This window comes from Aedes albopictus, unplaced genomic scaffold, assembly GCF_035046485.1.
Source record: "Aedes albopictus strain Foshan unplaced genomic scaffold, AalbF5 HiC_scaffold_726, whole genome shotgun sequence".
Taxonomy (NCBI): Eukaryota; Metazoa; Arthropoda; class Insecta; order Diptera; family Culicidae; genus Aedes; species Aedes albopictus.
Window position 1 is genome coordinate 1,013 of NW_026917561.1, and position 18,674 is coordinate 19,686.

The 18,674-nt window shown below is 40.4% G+C and overlaps 1 protein-coding gene across 1 annotated transcript; it reads right to left on the minus strand.

The window, feature by feature from the left end:
• Positions 1-927: 927 nt before the first annotated feature.
• LOC134284761 (uncharacterized) lies at positions 928-18,668 on the minus strand. The gene is made up of 2 exons (XM_062844009.1): positions 15,703-18,668; positions 928-14,072 (listed from the first exon to the last, which is right to left on the minus strand). Exon 2 carries the CDS (start codon positions 6,019-6,021, stop codon positions 5,089-5,091), a length of 933 nt encoding a protein of 310 aa, XP_062699993.1. The 5' UTR covers positions 6,022-14,072; positions 15,703-18,668; the 3' UTR covers positions 928-5,088.
• Between the last annotated feature and the right edge of the window lie 6 nt (positions 18,669-18,674).

The following is an 18,674-nucleotide window of genomic DNA, read 5'->3' on the forward strand; positions in this document are numbered from 1 at the left end:
TCTCGAGTCCCTTCGAATCTCGCAGAGGGTTACGGCAAGGTGATGGCCTTTCGTGCTTGCTGTTCAACATTACTTTAGAAGAGGGTGTAATTAGGAGAGCGGGGATAAACACGAGTGGAACGATTTTCACGAAGTCCGTTCAGCTGCATGGTTTCGCTGATGATATTGATATTATTGCTCGTAAATTTGAGACGATGGCGGAAACGTACATCCGACTAAAGAGTGAAGCCAGGCTAATCGATTTAGAGCGATTCCAAGCAACAGCATCAAAATTAAGGAAATTTTTTAATTCATGATTTTCTATTGAACTGAAACTTTGCACAGTTTTTAAGTTCCATCTAAATCGTCATTTTCCGATATCAAATTTTTATTTTGAATCACGACTAACTTTTCAAAAGGGTGTATGTGAAAATGGTTCAAAAATATTCAAAAATCTGCACAGCCAAAATGGTTCGTTCGATTGCAATAAATTTTTCAGCAAAGTTAGATAACTAAATGGTGATTCCTAAGAAAATATACACTGTGAAAAAACATCTTTTTTAACATTAAAAAATATCATTTTTGTCACAAAAACTCAAATATCTCAAAACCCTATCTTTTTACCAACGTATTTTTTTTAGGGAAGACGGTCCATTGTATTAGCAATCTACCATAAAAATTTGGTGATGGTAAACTAATAAACAAAAAAGTTATAACATTTCAAACATTTCACAATTTTCACATTTGGTAAATATTTTTTTCTGTGTAAATTATTTCGATCAGAAATCGCAGTTAGATGCAGATTTTATTGTTCAGCAAAGTTAGATAACTAAATGGTGATTCCTAAGAAAATGTACACTGTGAAAAAAAAATCTTTTTTTAACATTAAAAAATATCATTTTTGTCACAAAAACTCAAATATCTCAAAACCCTATCTTTTTACCAATGTAATTTTTTAGGGAAAACGGTCCATTGTATTAGCAATCTACCATAAAAATTTGGTGATGATAAACTAATAAACAAAAAAGTTATGACAATTCAAACATTCCACAATTTTCACATTTAGTAATAATTTTTTTTAGTGTAAATTATTTCGGCCGGAAAGCGCAGTTTGATGCTGATTTTATTGTTAATGGCCTTGCGTGAGTAAAACAATCTGTTTTTATTATGTATTATGTATATTATATGTACAGTACTGTTCCGATTTTATCACGCCCTCCGCGCATTAGTCGTTTATTGATTAATTTGCTGTTACATTTGAGGACAAGTGTTTTCCCTCTTCTTCAAGATGAATGTTGAAAGCGTGTTTTGCAACGTTAAAAATATTGAAATGGGTATAAATGTTGAAGTATATGTCAAAGCATTTTTGAAAAGAGGCGTGATTAAATTGTTTAAACAGATGTCGCTGATGGTACGGTGGCATGACTCTCTGCACTTAGCACTTCTGGCAATTTCTCAGTTGTTGTCGTTTTCGAACTTCCTGCGCCCTGCTTTACCGATGATATACAGATGGCTCGTTTGTCAAAGTCTAGACGGCAGGACGTGCAAATGCGTAAATTTGTATTCAATTTGGGCATAACCAGTCTCTTTCAGTTTATCTATGAGATTTCGTAACTCTTTTGAACATTTTTTTTCACAAGCGGTCTACAAGAGAGCGTTGAGTTGAAGACCTTTGAGAAAGCGACTGTTCATGTTGTTCGTTAGATTATAATAAACAAAATCACTTATTAGTTTTAACTGACTAGTTTGGTGTTGTTTGCTTGGACGAAGAAAAAATTTACTATAAAATTTTTAATATCCATAGCGGTAGTATTTTTTTGCTTTTTCGTGAGCATTTTCATGGTATGTATACAGTAAGGTGGCCCACACTTATATGAAAATCAAAAATTTCGAAAAATGCCAAGTCTTACCTTCTAAATCAGTTGTTTTGGAGTCCCAGAAGCTACGTTCAAAATTTGAGCAAAATCGGTTGAGCCTAAGGGGGCGCTCAAAACGCTTGAAGTTTGTATGGGAAAACTTGGCCAAATGTATGCAGAAATTTTAAGTTTTCGAATTTTGCCGCCAGGTGGCGCTGTAAGCGTTCAATAATCAAACCCTTTGGTCTTATTGTAGGTGACTATATGCCAAACAACTTTGTCGAAGACCGCAAAGTGATCCAACTTCTGTGAAAAAAGTTATACCCTTGGTAAAGTGAGGATAAACTTTATTGTTGTTTTTCCAATACATGTAAAAGAATAATATCAATAATGAAATCTCACTACTTTGCCTCACTTTGCCTAGGGTATAACTTTTTTCACAGGCGTCGGATCACTTTGCGGTCTTCGACAAAGTTGTTTGGCATATAGTCACCTACAATAATACCAAAGGGTTTGATTATTGAACGCTTACAGCGCCACCTAGCGGCAAAATTAGAAAACTTAAAATTTCTACATACATTTGGCCAAGTTTTCCCATATAAACTTCAAGCGTTTTGAGCGCCCCCTTAGGCTCAACCGATTTTACTCAAATTTTGAACGTAGCTTCTGGGAGTCCAAAACAACTTATTTAGGAGGTAAGACTTAGCATTTTTCGAAATTTTTGTTTTTCATATAAGTGTGGGCCACCCTAGTATACAGACAAACAAACGTAACACTGACGACATTTTCATTGACCACGCCTTTAACGATCATTTTGAATCTTGGTTGTGGCTTTCATAACCAGAAGAGTGCCCATCGTTTTTCTTTGCGTTTGACGTTTCACACTAGCGCCTTCTGATGACGATATTGCACAACGCAGTGTTTCGTGAAACATTTCCACCAGGTGGTGGTAGTGTGAACTGGGCGATGGATTTTCACGAAAATTGTTCTAGGCGTTTTGTCTGTTTGTCTGTGGTATGTACCTCTCATGCATTTGTTGTTGTTGAAGTTACTCGCATTTTTCCGATCATAAAGTCTGTTCTCTAAGGGCCGATTTCTTCACCTCGGCTTAACCCGTAAGCCAGGCTTACCCATATAATTAAACCTGGCTTAACGCCTAAGCCAGGGTGAAGAAATCGACCCTAAGAGGTATTTTTTTGCAGATCAACTAGACGTATACGCGTATATATAAAACTTTTATTATGCAGCTTTCGTCTTCAAAATAAGTTTAATTCCATTTTTCTTATGATCAACAGCTTTTCAACACTATCAAGGGATTTTTTCACCAGTCACGTACAATAAAAAGTATGACAATCTCAATATTTTTGATCACAACACTGGATCGCGTGTAAGGTTCAAATAGATACTATAGTAATTATAAATAATCAAACAAAAATATCATGAAAACAACTTGTTTAATTCATGCGGTAGCCTTTACAATAAAATCAGCATCAAAATATAGTTCTCGAAATAATTTACACAGAAAAAAATGTTTTTTTTTGTTACTAAATGTAAAAATTGTGAAATGTTTGAAATGTCATAACTTTTTTGTTAATCAGTTTACCATCACCAAAATTTTATGGTAGATAGCTGATATAATGGGCCATTTTCCCTAAAAAATTGACGTTGGTAAAAAGATAGGGTTCTGAGATATTTGAGTTTTTGTGACAAAGATCTTTTTTTTTTGTAGTAAAAAAAGAAATTTTTTACAGTGTATATTTTCTAAGGAATCATCATTTAGTTATCTAACTTTGCTGAAAAATTCATAACAATCGAACAATCCGTTTTTGCTGTACAGCTTTTAGAATATTTTTGAACTATTTTCGCATACACCCTTTTGAAAAGTTAGTCGTGAGTGAATATGAAGGTTTGATATCGAAAAATGACGATTTAGATGAAATTGAAAAACTGTGCAAAGTTTCAGATATTTTTGAAATGGTCGCTCAGGATCGACTGACATGACTCCGTGGAATTCCTCTTTAGTCATTAATGTGTCGAAGACAAAGTACACGACGGCAAAGGGCTCCAGGGAGGAATCATCGCGCCCGCCACCCCGAATTTTATATCGACGGTGATGAAATCGAGGCGGTTGAAGAATTCGTGTGCTTGGGCTCACTGGTGACCGCCGACAACGACACCAGCAGAGAAATTCAGAGGCGCATTGTGGCAGGAAATCGTGCTTACTTTGGACTCCGCAGAACTCTACGATCGAATAAAGTTCGCCGTAACACGAAGTTAACCATCTACAAAACGCTGATTAGACCGGTCGTCATCTATGGGTACGAAACATGGACCTTACTTGCAGAGGACCAACGCGCCCTTGGAGTTTTCGAACGGAAGATGTTGCGTACGGCGGAGTGCAGATGGAAGACGGGACTTGGAGAAGGCGAATGAACCACGAGCTGCATCAGCTGCTGAGAGAACCAACCATCGTCCACACCGCGAAAATCGGGAGGCTACGGTGGGCGGGTCACGTCATCAGGATGTCGGATAGCAACCCGACTAAAATGGTTCTCGAGAGTCATCCGGCCAGTACAAGAAGACGTGGAGCGCAGCGAGCTTGGTGGGTCGACCAAGTGGAGGACGATCTGCGGGCCCTACACAGAGTGCGGAACTGAAGACAAACAGCCATGGAACGAGTGGAATGGAGGCGGCTATGTATACTATGTACAGCAGAGGCCACCCCGGCCTTAGCCTGATCGGTAAGGTTAGTAAAAGATTGATTCCAAAAATATAGAATGTTGAATCCGGCATATGGTTCTGTATTTGTTAAAGTTTCTTTCACTATTTAAGTTTCTTGCTAAGTCACTACCAACCTTAGTAAAATAATTGTTGACTTCTATTGCCACCTTCTATTAACATTCCTTCGACTTTTATCGAAAGATTGTGCATCTGTTTCCCGCCCTTTCCAAGTAATTTGTTTATGTTGTTCTAATTTTTTTTGGCATCACCATCGCTGAACAGTGCTGCATAAAATTTAGATTTCGCAGCGTTTTTTGCAGAATTCAATTTTTTATTTACATGCTTGAGTAGATCCTTCGTGTGGTCATCACTCGGGCAACGTTTTAGCTCCCGAAAAAAATTGTTTTTTATCTCCATTAGCTTCCGAACATCAACTGAAATCCATGGAGAAGCATTAAGTATCTCTAACTTTTGCTTGTATTTAACAGTTTTAATATGCTCTCTACGTAGTTCATTATATTTGTTCACAATACTAATAAGTATGTTTCGGATCTGCTTCCAGGGTTAAATTTTCTAAAAATCTGTAGAACTCCTGATGAAAATGTGTATGATTGAGTATATTCTTCGATAATTTTAGCTTTTGTTTTTTGGATTTAATGGTAAACTTTGATAAGATAGGTATGTGATCACTAATATCGTTGAAGATGGTAGAATTTGTTATTTCAAGAAAGTTACTAGTATAACAAATTACGTGGTCCAAAATAATTTCACTGGCTGGTCTAGTTTTAAATGTATTGATTACTTCAAATGAAGATGAAGCTAAAAGGTTTTTGTAATCAGTGACAATTGTGTTGGATTTATTTATAGCAATGTTTATATCGCCAAGTATGATAGTAACAGATCTAGCATAATTTTCCTTAACAGATTCGAAGAAATTCCGAAATTCTTTCATATCTGCTACTGGTGGACGGTATACGGCACAAATACGTAAACGCTCAACTTGTGACAATTTTATGCTTATACGAATAAACTGAAAACTTAATTGAGAGTTATTTTTTTCAATAATTTCTACATCAAATTTGGATTGAAAAAATATTATTAGTCCACCACCACGCCTGCCAACCCTACTAGAGTTGATCTGTTTAAATCCAGGAATGTTATAATATTTTTCATTTTCATTATTTATCCATGTTTCAGGTAATACAATAATATCAATACTTGATTGCAGTTCACTTAAAAAAAAAAGAGAAAAGTCATCAAACTTTGTGAAATCATTCATTCCTTGCATATTTTGTTGTAGGATTGATATACAACTGTCCTGGTTCAATTGTGAGGCTAAATTTGAATTTAAGTTGAATTCATCTACATTAGTATATTTAAAATTACATATTTTTGAGTTCATTGATAGAGAAAAAAAACATTTAAAATATAAAATTAAAAACATATCAAACTTGCAAGGCGACATAATTAATCATTCACGAGCAATATTTTTTAGATATTTGATCCTGTTGAGGTCTGATCTCAGATGCAGTTCATTTAGATTTTTCTTTAGACATTAATCCCTGTTTAGTTTGGCGAAATCATCCCAGTTTTTAACTTTCACAACAGATGATGCATCATCTTTTTTATCAGTGCTACAATGTTGCGGCCGATCCATACGAACTGTATCCCCCAATCTTTCTGTTTAGACTTCAGCTCTTTGTAGATGTGCTAACTCAGTTTTGTTGCTTCGTCTCGAATGAAGATTCTGGATCCGACGCCATTCACTATCCACGCCGGCTCCACGTCCGTCGATTTCAGGTTCTGCATCAGTCAAACGATTTGCATGAATTTCCCTTTGCAGTCACAAGTCTTGAATGGTACTCGTATAGGTGGCGCCAAGGAACTCTTATTCTTCGGAGGAAATCAAACACGGAGAGGATATCTTTTCTGGTGACTAGTTGGGGCTGCGCATAAGTTAAACGGTTGATTGTAGCTTGAACGACATCAATGGTGTTTTCGCCGGTCATCATAGGAACTCCAAAAAACATTACGTTGTTTGAGATCCTATCACGATGCAAAAAATCTACTTCGTCCTCCAGATTGCTGACCATATTTTCCAGTTGTGAACATCGCTATTTGAGGCCATCCTGCTCCTTGACAATCTCATCGTGACCGTGTTGACTTGAAGGTGGCAAATTTCTCTGAGTATAACATCTAATTTCTGCGCCAATGCATCTTTTATGGTCGATGTGATGTACTCCTTGTCAGCATCACACCGTTTTTGTTCACAGTAAAATCGTGATTCTGCGGAATATTTCGTTGCATTTTGGGGAACAAAAATACGGTGTTCCAGATAGCTTATTCAGGGCTTCTTAGCTAATTTTCTTGCACTTCAAGTGGTAACTGTTGAAGCAACAATCACATACGACCATAGAATTCCAATTCCTATTTTGTATGCAAAGCGGTATTAACTATGTTAGTCATAAAATATAAAAAATGAAATGATGTTCATATTGCATACTGCATATTTGGACAATTTCACTTCAGTGGATCATGAGATAGCATGGTTCTTTTTGTGAGTTCATGCTTATGACGTTAATACTACTACAATAATGATAAAACGATAACACTGTCTAGAACAGATCTCTTCCGAATGTACTATATGTATTTATATTTATAGTATTGAATCCCATTATGTCTGGCGTTATCTTGTTTTCGACTTTGACTTTGACCAGCAGACAGACAGCGAATGCAACTGATTAAAAGCGGTAAGAATGTCCCCTGTTAATAATTAACCTGGAGTAGAATAAGCTAATTTTAATTTGTTTCATATTTCCAATCCCCATATTACATTGCATAATGAATACTATGCGTGCATAAGCGCGCCGAGATGTAAGCACCATAACAAACGTTGCACTTAATTCAAGCTATTTGTCCTCCACTTCTCCAGCATGTAGGGAATCGCGCTACTTGGGCGGTGGCTTCTATATTCGCCTGTTTTCCACTATAACTCAGTCAAATTTGAACCAATTGACACAATTTTTGGAATGTGGTGAGATAGGTATGGTATCTACCCGTGTACAACATTTCAAGTCAATTGGTTCAAAATTGACTGAGTTATGGTGGAAAACAGACGAATATAGAAGCCACCGCCCAAGTGGCGCGATACCCTATCTGTTGAGAAGATCAACGAGCCAGAACGGTGACGGTTATAAAAATATACAGACACTGACCGATTACGAAGGATAACCTTTATGAGCACACTCGTGTGGCATTTAATCTGAACGTATATCATGACGCATGGTTGAAATGATGATGTGATGTGGTGAAAAGCCACCACCAGTGCATCAGGTATTGCCATGTCGTGCGGTTCCTCTTAACAAAATGTTAGAATTAATCTGCTGATTTGTTCCCAAAGAGTAACCCAAACACATTACAGACTTCTGCAATCCAAAAATTGTGATGATTGCGAAGATCTTCTCTGTGATTTGAACCTGCTGGAGACCACGACTTCCTCCGAGATCTATCAAATCAAATTTTGATCTTGATATTTACCTTATTTTTAAATATTTTAAGATGCTCTTTTTCTTGTGTTTTGTAGTATTTGTGTTTCAATGTACTGCTAAGTAACATTTTATTTCAGCAGGATTCAGGTAAATGTATCGTACGATATAAATAATATTTTAAAAATATGTAACTGTGGCGAGCGTATCACTAATATGTAGCTTATTTGACGTACGATGTTAATATTATTTTATATTTCAGATTATCAACCGAAGAATCTAGTAATTCAACCAAATGCCAACAAGTTGACGAGAAAACCAGTATGAATTGGACAGACAACTGATTCGAAGCAGTCTAACAATGGTGTGCCTGAACGTTAACCAAGCGTATCCTTTGGAGTTTACCCTTCCACTAACACCACCCAAATTCCCGTGACACATAGGCCTGAGAGATCGTAGAGTTGTCTACATTTCTCATAGGTGTCCAAAACTAATCATCCTTTCCCATTCCTCAGCAGTCGCAAGGACGTGGCCAGGACAGTGCTCGACCATTGGAGGATTGCGTTAGTCTTGTCTAGGAGTCAGAGATTAGTCCCAAATCTTTGTGCTTTGGTTCGGGCGGGAAGGAGGCAACCCTCATAACAGCGGTCTAGGGCTGTACCACCTACGAATTTGTGCGACTCGCTTAATGCTAATGCTAATGCTGGAGACCACGACTTCCTCCTCCAGTCAACAAATAATTAGTATGCTCCAAATGACTCTCCAAACAGGTGGGAGCTTAGGATTATTTTCTAAGCGAACCATATCCACACATCAGTATTTTGGACTTACTACCTTTGGCACCAGTAAGTGACCGAGCACCGGGGCATACGAACTGCTCAAGCGGAGCAAGCCTAGGCGTGGGGACCCAGCAGTGGGCTCTGCTGGGCCTCTTCAGATACTCCACACATACGGCAGCGATACGGAACCGCATCCAAACATGTAATCGCGCGAGGAGGACTGGCGAGATCGCCACTACGAGGGGCTGGTGTACCCAAAAGCGAACAGGCGGCAGGAGGTTCAACAGGAGGAGCACGAAGCGGTGCAACACCGGCCGAGGAAGCGCAGATAACGGACGCGGACCTGACGCGGCCGCTAAACCGCAACAGTAGTGGTATACAAAAGATGTTGGTAGTTGCCGAACAGTTTGACGAGCTGATTGGCTACACGAGCGGGTAGACTACCATTAGCAAGGACCTGAAAAAGGGCATGCTGAAGTTACGCAAATTGCTGGCTCTGGCCAAGAAGGAGTATGCTCTCCTGGTCGAAGTGCGGAGTGCGGCTGATGCGAGCAGGGAGGCGCAGTTGCAGTTCACCCAAAAGCTTCCTCTTTGCTAGCAACGCGACGAAACAACACGAAAACATGCAGCCGGCCGGAGCCGTAGCGCAGAGGTCAAACCACCCTACGGCTCGAACGGCATGGTCTTAACCTGCCGAGTAGACGTGGTTCAAGAAGGGTCCGGCAAAGGCTGGCAAAAAGCCAAGAGAAAGAAAGGGACGGCAAGCGCGAATCACCAAACTGCCAAGTCGGTTGCGAAATGCGCAAGGGTCAGGGAAACCAAGCCCACCTAAAAAAGGAATCGGACCAGTGGAAGAAGAACCTTTGTTTTTATATGTGAAAGAAGAAAGTCTGAAAAGTGAAGTCGGCTCACAAACGCGAACGGAGCAACGCACATGACTTCGAAACCGAGGCAGACACGTACGCCGAGGTGCTGAGGTTCATGTGAGGCGAAAATCAACTCTAACCGCTGGGCACGGATGTAAAAAGCATCCAACGCACCAGAACTGTAGAGATGGTGCTAGTGCTGAAGAAGCACGTGACCATAAAAGAAACCTCCTATACAGCACTAGCTCAAAAAGTACTAGGTGAAAAAATGCAGGTAAGAGCCCTAACGGCGGAGGCGACTCTCCAGTGTAAAAACCGGTACGAGATCACCGACGCAGGAGAGATCGCAGCCGCACTTAAACAGCAATGCGAGATGGATGCACCAAGTGCATCGATCCACCAGCAAAAGGGACTGGCAGGCACACAGATAGCACGATCAAGCTCCCCGTAGGGGAGGTGAACAAGGCGTCTGCAGTCAGCAAGAGCAAGGTAGGCTGGTCAGTAGTATGGGACACGCTTGTATGGAAAAAAATAAATCCTCGCTCCAGTCGACTTTTTAGATCCCATTTAAGTCCCATATGAACTGTACAAAATTTCAGCGCAATCGGTGAAACTATAATTTAGCGCAAACGGTTAAAAGTTTTCATAGGATTTACTATGGGAAAAGTTACACTTTCAATCAAAAAATCCCAGAGATCGCCCTTTGCCTCCTTAATTCAAATCGATCAACGTTTCTTGTAGAAAAATCATTTGTGAAACTTTCCATCGAAGACCGCAAAACGATTGGATGCTTGTGGAAAAAGTTTTTGATTTATTACCGATTAGTGATCCAACGAACTGCTTTTTGTTTTGTTTTATCAGCAGCACTGCTGCTGCCGCTGTTGCATGGGGTGGCGGGAGGCATCACCACCCCCAGAAACAGCAGCAGCCAAGGCAGCAGCTACAGTGCTGCTAATAAAACAAAACAAAAAGCCGTTCGTTGGATCACTAATCGGTAATAAATCAATAACTTTTTCCACAAGCATCCAATCGTTTTGCGGTCTTCGATGGAAAGTTTCACAAATGATTTTTCTACAAGAAACGTTGATCGATTTGAATTAAGGAGATAAAGGGCGGCCTGTGGGGTTTTTTGATTGAAAGTGCATCTTTTCCCATAGTAAATCCTATGAAAACTTTGAGCCGCTTGCGCTAAATTATAGTTTCACCGATTGCGCTGAAATTTTGCACAGTTCATATGGGACCTAAATGGAATCAAAAAAGTCGACTGGAGCGAGAATTTGATGTTTGTCCCATACTACTGGTCAGTGTGTCCACTCAGCATGTAAGAGCTGCCAGTGGCGTGTTTCAAGTGCTTCATGTACACATCCCGACAACGGGAACTGGGTAGCAGATAAGGCAAAGCTAGCGGCGATATGTACGACCGGTCATTTTCCGGTCCAGGAAATAATTACCACGTCGTACGAGGGCTTCGCAATAGCTAAGATCAACAGGGTGTACTACTGCAGTTGTTATGCCCCTCTCAGGTGGTCGATAAACCAGTTCTCGTTTATGCTGGATTCACTATCAAGCGCACTAGTGAGATTGAGTCCCGTGGTCATCAGCGGAGACTTCAATGCCTTCAACGTAACCTTCTGGAGCCAGAGTCTAAAAAACCCTAGTTCGTACCGGAGGGTCAACGATGGATAAACGCACAGTGATCATCTGGCGATTCGATACAGGTGGAATATGGAGGAAAACGGCAACAGCCGAAGGTTGCCATCGGGGATGGCAGACATCGCGATTTGATAAGCCGGCATTTGTGGAGCGATTGCTTATGGAGGGTAATACCGACGATCTATCTAGTCGGAACCCTAAGCCGTGAATGTGAGGCCACAATGCCAAGACGATCCCTACCCAGAAATGAACGCAAACCGGTATACTGGTGGTGCCCAGAAAACGCAAAATTCCGCGCATCCTGCCTAAGAGCTACAAAAAGCTCGCATCGATGAGCACGCAGAAAAATAAATTGTAAACATAATTAAATTCTAGTTCTAATCAACCGATTTTTCAGTTTACTATAGCGACAAACTGATTTCTGGTTTAAACTGAACTGTTGCAACTGTTTGATAATACAAATGTTTTCATTTGACGAAATTTTTGACTGTTTGTTAGAACAAACAGAGATTTGGTAGTTTCAACATAAAATAACATATTGTTTTAAACGGCTGCACTTTTGTGACTAACAAAGCCGGAATGTGATTGTGTTGGTGACGGCAGCTCCTGCGGCAGCTCGGAAATCTATTTTTAGACCGTCGGTGAGCGGATGGGGACTAAAAAAAGACAAAAAGGCGAAGCCGATCAACTTTTTGTGGATGCTGTTGAGAGTACCTGCGCGTTATCCATCACGACCAAAGCTGCACTTGGAAGTTGGCGTGATGGATTTGCTGCACCTTCTTCGTTGTGGCGATGTTGGGGTAAGCATTTTATAGGTGTGTGAGTGCTTTCGGACCAAGTTTCGGACCATGTTTATGGTTTTTATTTTGTTGAAACAAATGAAATTTTTGACATTATATGAAATGATGGTAATCGGTTGTTTTTATCGATAAACCCTAAATGAAAACAATTAAATATAACTTAGGAATAAGTAAATTCTCAGTTTGAAAATCAACCATGCGTTTTATTGTTTTAAACAAGCGCCATTTTTCTGCGTGAGAGAAGAATGAAGCGAAGTAAGGCCTACATGCCGACTTAATTGGCATTGAACAAATCTCTGCCAGGCACCAACACGGCCCTTTGAGGTGATGCCTACAAACAGGCTTGATAATCCTCCTCGAAATCAAAAGAGTTTTGCAACATGCTCTAGAGCGGTGTTTTGCTTTTGCCTCGTCGCGAGGGAGCGAACGAACCCCAAACAGAGAGGCAATAAAAACTGAGCGAGGAAGAGGGGAACGAAAAAAGAGCCGATGATTATTTCGGGTTTTTGGGTGCGATATCCGCCTCGAGAGTCTTTCTTTGTATGGGAGTGGAACTCGCGAGAGCTTTTTGAGTGTGAGTGGACGTGAGAAACACAACAAGCAATTATGAGTGTTGAACGAATAAGGCAATCCATGACGACTTTTCGCGATGGGGGTGACAGCCAAAACTGTAAACACAGTGTGAGTACAACTTAACAAAGTTTCGTCAAGTGTCGTCGGTGCTTAACAAATTCCTATGTGTTCAACTGTCACCCCGATCATCGATTGTCAAAAATACATGGTAAACAAATAAAATCAGCTGATCGCATCTGTCTCATGGATTGCCTTATTCCTCGCTGCGCGGCAAGCTCGCGCTCGGTGCTGTTGAGGATTTGCGTTGTGATTCCTGAGTTTTATTTTCACTCCTCAGAAAATCGCCGAAATCGCTTCCTCATTTTCTCGCGAGGGAGTTTCTGCCAAGCCTGCCTACAAAGTAGTCGTGTCCAAAACAAAGCGCGTATCAGCACCCCCAGAACGCTCCCCCAAGATACTGCTGAAGATCGTGGATACGTTGTTCCCGCACTACGGTACAAGACCATGGGCCCCCGTCCCCTATAACGAGGTCGCCCCGGTGACGAATGATGAGCTCATCGCAATAGCGAAGTCGCTTAATTTTAACAAGGCTCCGGGTCCGGACGGTATCCCGTCAGTTATTCCCGACACTAGCCACCAAGGCGGCCATCGAGGCTAGCCCTAACATGTTCAAAATAGCTGTGCAGATGTGCCTGTACAGATGCGAATTTCCAATTAGGTAGAAAAGTTAAAAATTGGCTCTGCTGCCCAAACCCGGAAAGCCACCTGGCGGCCCGTCTGCATACAGCCCTATCTGCCTTCTGAACACCACCGGTAAACTGTTGGGACCCGATTATTCTGGCCTCTCGGATAACCAGTTCGGCTTCCGGAAGGATCGATCGACGGTGGACGCTATAAGGGCTGCAACCAAAACTCCAAAAGAAGCGAACGGGAATCCGCTATTGAATGCGTTCAACAGTGGCCGCTGGGCCGCCATCGAGTGCGCCCCGGTAGCCTATGCCGAATTCTGGAGAGCTACTTCCAGAATAGGGTGCTAATCTATGACACCGAGAAAGGCGAGAGCAGCTACAACATCACCGCGGGAGTACCACAAGGGTCAATCTTGGACCCGGTACTATGGAACGCGGCGTACGATGGCGTATTGAGGCTCACACTTCCACCGGGCGTAAAGCTGATCGGCTTTGCCGATGACATTACCCTCACGGTATACGGCGAGTCGATAGAAGAAGTAGAACTAACAGCGGTGCATGCATTGGCATAGTGGAGAACTGGATGAAGTCGAACCAGCTGGCACTCACACACAGTCTTGTGCACCATCACCATCTTGACTCAAAAAAGCCGCAACATCTACATTTGCCGCCTTCGGCTGCGGCCAGAGTGGACGCGTCACGCGACGCGACGCGGTGCGGCGCGTTTTTGACGCGACTTCCAACGCGGCTTGATAGCCACAGTGAACGCGGTGCAACGCGTCTGTTCGTAAAGCAAACTGAAAAGTTTTCATAATTTCCGTCACCTTTGCACATGAATACTGACCATAACTATTTTATTTATTAACTACTAGCTGTCCCGGCAAACGTCGTACTGCCTGCCTACTGCGTTTTTTGACATGCAGCTTCGTAGAAAAATGCCCCGCACAATGAAATTTCAAACTTTCTCGTTTTCGGTGCTTTCCCGGTCGATTTTTCTAATTCTTTTTTCGCACGAACACGTCTGAGCCCTGCACGAATGAAACACTGAAAGAATGGTGCAGATTCGTTGGCCCGTTTCCGAACCTATTCGTTTCGTGGCATACAAACACCATTCCATTTTTATTTATATAGATTTTATTAAACTGACCATAATTATGTCATCTTTCAAAATACAACAAACGGTGAGAAGTTTTGATAAGATTTTTTGGATATTGGATCACTTCACACCATCAATGTATAATTTCCAACTCGGGTTGCAGAGACAGATTGTGACAGGTTCGCCTTGACAACCAGTAGCACACAATCAAAGTGAGCTGTCTGCTCTCTATCGGTTTAAGAGTCATAACATTTCAACAGTTTTCTAGAGGTTTTTGATGAAAAATTTCCAAGAAATATGTGATTATTGTGCTCAACCTAAAATTAAAAATAAACCATTTATCTAAATTTACCTTCAAATGCTATTTACTTCTGATGATTCAAAAGAGGTGTACATTTGGGACAATGATGATTCCCTAACCTCAAATCTACCCGTTCTTTAGGTACAAATTTTGAAATTTTATGAACAACAAGATTTAACGTATACAACAAGAGCTACGTTGCAGGGTTGTATACGTTAAAAAATGGCGCCCTTCGTTTATTTTTAAACAGCAAGGCAATGGAACAAGTTTGTTAACTCAAAATAGTATATTTTTATTTTGAAACTATTTTTTAAGCTTACAGCCCTAGTAGAATACTTTGAGATAGTAAAATAAACGAGAAGGTGCAAACGCTTTTTTGTGCATGAAACATGGTAGGGCTAATGTGAAAGCTCTGCTTGTAATGGGTGTAGAATGACAGAGATTTCGATTATTTCCGTTAAGTCTTTAGTCATAAATTCAAAGGAATTACTGATTTTGATTCACAGAATAGGTGATAAGTGAGGTTACGAGACGCCACCGGATAATAAACATGTGGTATTATTCATGTTAATATTTTTTACATTCACATTTAAATGCATTTGAAAAACAATTGCGTAAAATAACCGCCATGATTTGGTAAAAACGGACGAAACCCACACAAAAATACAAAATGCTCCGCGCGAACCGCGTGACTTCCGCATCAAAAACAGTGCATGCACTGTTTTGTCGTGCGTCGCGCGGCTAAACGCTTTCCGCTTTGCATCGTTCCGCGCGCACTCTGGCATGTTATGATTGTTTTCCCTGTATTCTAATGAACGGAGTTCTGCCGCGCGGCGACGCGCGACCTGTCAAATGCCGCATTGCACCGCGTCGCGCCGCGTGACGCGTCCACTCTGGCCGGCACCTTCTTCCATCAACGCAACAGCCAACCGTCTCTTTGCCGCTAACAAACACATTCGCGACGAACGCACTGATACGGTGGGAGCTCCCGCCACGCTCTTCGTTTGTAAATCTCACATCAGCTCAAGGCGCGTCACCAGTCATTCAGACGCAGAGCCTTGTCACTCACTGCTGGATGACTGTCATCTGACAAGGCAAGGTGAAGGTCGATTTGTTTAGTAGTATTGCATGGCGCAACAAACACAAATAAAGCACGCCATATAAATATGAATATAAGGCGGAGAACAAAAAATCATCTAGGAGATGCTTCGTTTTTCATCGCTTGGTTCAAGCCGAAGGGACGATCGCTGCTGTTGGATGTAGGGGAATCTGTCTCGAACGAAGGTTAGCTTGAGTTGCTGTGGCGTGAGTCGATTCTGTTTTGATGGACTTCGTTTGTCTTTTGAAGTGATCGGTAGAGCGAGTGGAACAACAGGCAGTGTTCATCACAGGCGAGGTGAACTTTCGTTTGGCACAATTTCTGTCAGGTAATGGATGGTTTCCCGGATAAAAAATTACCATTCTTTACATGGTAAATATTATTAACAAATGACTGGTTTTATTGTTCACAATAAAACACATAGTAGATATATTGTTACTTTTTACAATAGAAATCAAGCCCATATAGTTCGTACAATAAGTGAACATTAGCTTTATTAGTGACTGATTGATTCGATTGTTTTTCAATAGTTCTATAATAATTTAAAGTTACTATCAGTAAAAATTAATTTAAGATGTTTTTAAATAGTTGCAAAAGTGCCTGCAAAGTTCTCATGGACTTTTTATTAAAAAAGAGTTTATTTCTCAATTACACTTAAAAACAATTTGTAACAATTGAATAACAATAAGTATTATTGTTGCTTGGATCATGTTTGTATAATCAAATACAAAATCACTTGACATATTTTTTATAGTTTTCGTTTTAAATTTGAGTACAGTAGATGTTTCGGTTATCGAATGTTATTCGCTAAAACTGACAGACGTCAAGCCGTGTTGGCAGAGGAAGCTCTCAATGAATAACTGAGGAAGTATTATGCTTTTGGTCGAAATACGAAATGACCGAACGTGCGAAAATTGATTTTTAACCTACTTAGAAATGTCGCAACTCAATTTGGATTAGTGCATATTGTTGCTCTTAATTAGCTTAATGATGCGCAACAGAAAAAATAGATTCAAATTTACTTCGCAGCTGTAACTTCGCATGTGCTTCTAGCGACGACTTCGATTTGGTGGTGCGACGATAATACTTATAGAAAACTAGCTGAAAAGCAGGTTTAGCCAAGTGAGGATGTTAAGACAAGAAAAAGATGAACAATGATTTTTCTAATGTTTTCCAATAAATTAAAGGAATCTAGTAAATAGTAAACTGCCATTGATAACAATACAAATACAATTAGTTTAATGGGGTCAATTGAACCGATGTTAAAATAAACATGCAATAATATTTGTTGTTATGTAAACAGATTTCGCCTTTGAAAAACCAAAGAATTCATATTTCTCGGTAACATTTTTCTCCAGCATTTACAGATACTAATGGCCACATGAATTGTGAACGATTTATGGTATGGATCATACGACCTGAGGTCTGACTTGTGATATTTGGCAGTTATTTGAAAAGATTGAAGATAGATCTTATCAACAGCTGCCAAACAATACATACCAGACATACATCAGAGTGTTTGATTCTTATCATAAAATGTGCATATCATTCTGGCGGACGTTAGTGCTCGTAAATGCTGGATATAAATGTTAGCGGGAAATATAAATTCTATGGATTTTCAAAAACGAAAACTGCTTACAAATAACAACAAATATTATTGTATTTTTATTGTAACAACGATTCATTTGACGCCATTCAATTAATTGTATTTGTATTGTAAGAACAATGAAAAAACATTAAGATATATTGTTTTCTTTTGAAAATTGCTCTAAAAATGTCTCATAAAAACACAATACATTCTATTGTTTTTCGCGAAAAAGTGTATGAAAATTTTCTCAAAATTTTATGGTTAAGATACATAACGACCACCATTTTTTATTGTAAAAGTGCCATTTACCATTCGCCGAATGGTATAGAACAATAGGGGTGATGGTGAGTGTGTTGTGTAAATTTCAATATGTTTAATGGTGAATATTTTTCGAAAAAATGGTGTTGTAACAATAAAATTTATCGTTTTTTTATGATACTTTTTATCAGGGTTAAGTGGTATCTGCACGGATTTCGACATGCAGGCTCCCCGCATGTCCAGACTGCACACACTGCGACGAGATCGTGGAGCATGTGCTCTTTCGTGGAGCATGTGCTCTTTCGTGGAGCAAAGGTCGAATATGCAGGAGATATACAGTAGAGATATCACTCCGGACAACATTGTTGAAAGGATGTGGGATTCCGTTACTGCCACGGTTTCCTGAAACCGAAGACGGCTAATAACAAGACAGACAGCTCCCACCCTGTTGCAGGCGACATGGTTGAAACGCCCTCAACGATTCACAGGAGCATTAAAATATGATTGTGTGCGTGTACATGCAAATACGTACACGGAAATGGTAGCATCGCATGCACACTCATTCACTATGTTGTCCCCTGAAGTCGTTCGTGGCGCTAGTGTGCTTGTAGCTCCCAAGGTATATGGAGCAAGAGGGTAGATGTCTGTCTTGTTATTAGTCGTCTTCGCTGAAACGTACTTGAACTACAGAGAAAATGGCAGGACGCCCAACAGCAAGTTGAGTTCACCACCCTTCCCATCCAGAAGCTTGAGTCCAACGGGTAGTCTTCTATAGTACTAGCCAGGACCCAAACATTAAGGGGAGAGAGAACAACTGGAGGCGATAGTTGGTGGAACGCTAACCAATAAAGAGTGCTTACTCATGTATGGTACCCCCTTCTCGAAGCCATCCCTAACGTGCGTACCACGAAGGTAAAGAAAAGAGAGAGAG

What these genes read in the sequence shown, in the direction of transcription:
- LOC134284761 (XM_062844009.1), bottom strand. Translation starts at nt 6,021, where the DNA reads ATGTCGCCTTGCAAGTTTGATATGTTTTTAATTTTATATTTTAAATGT.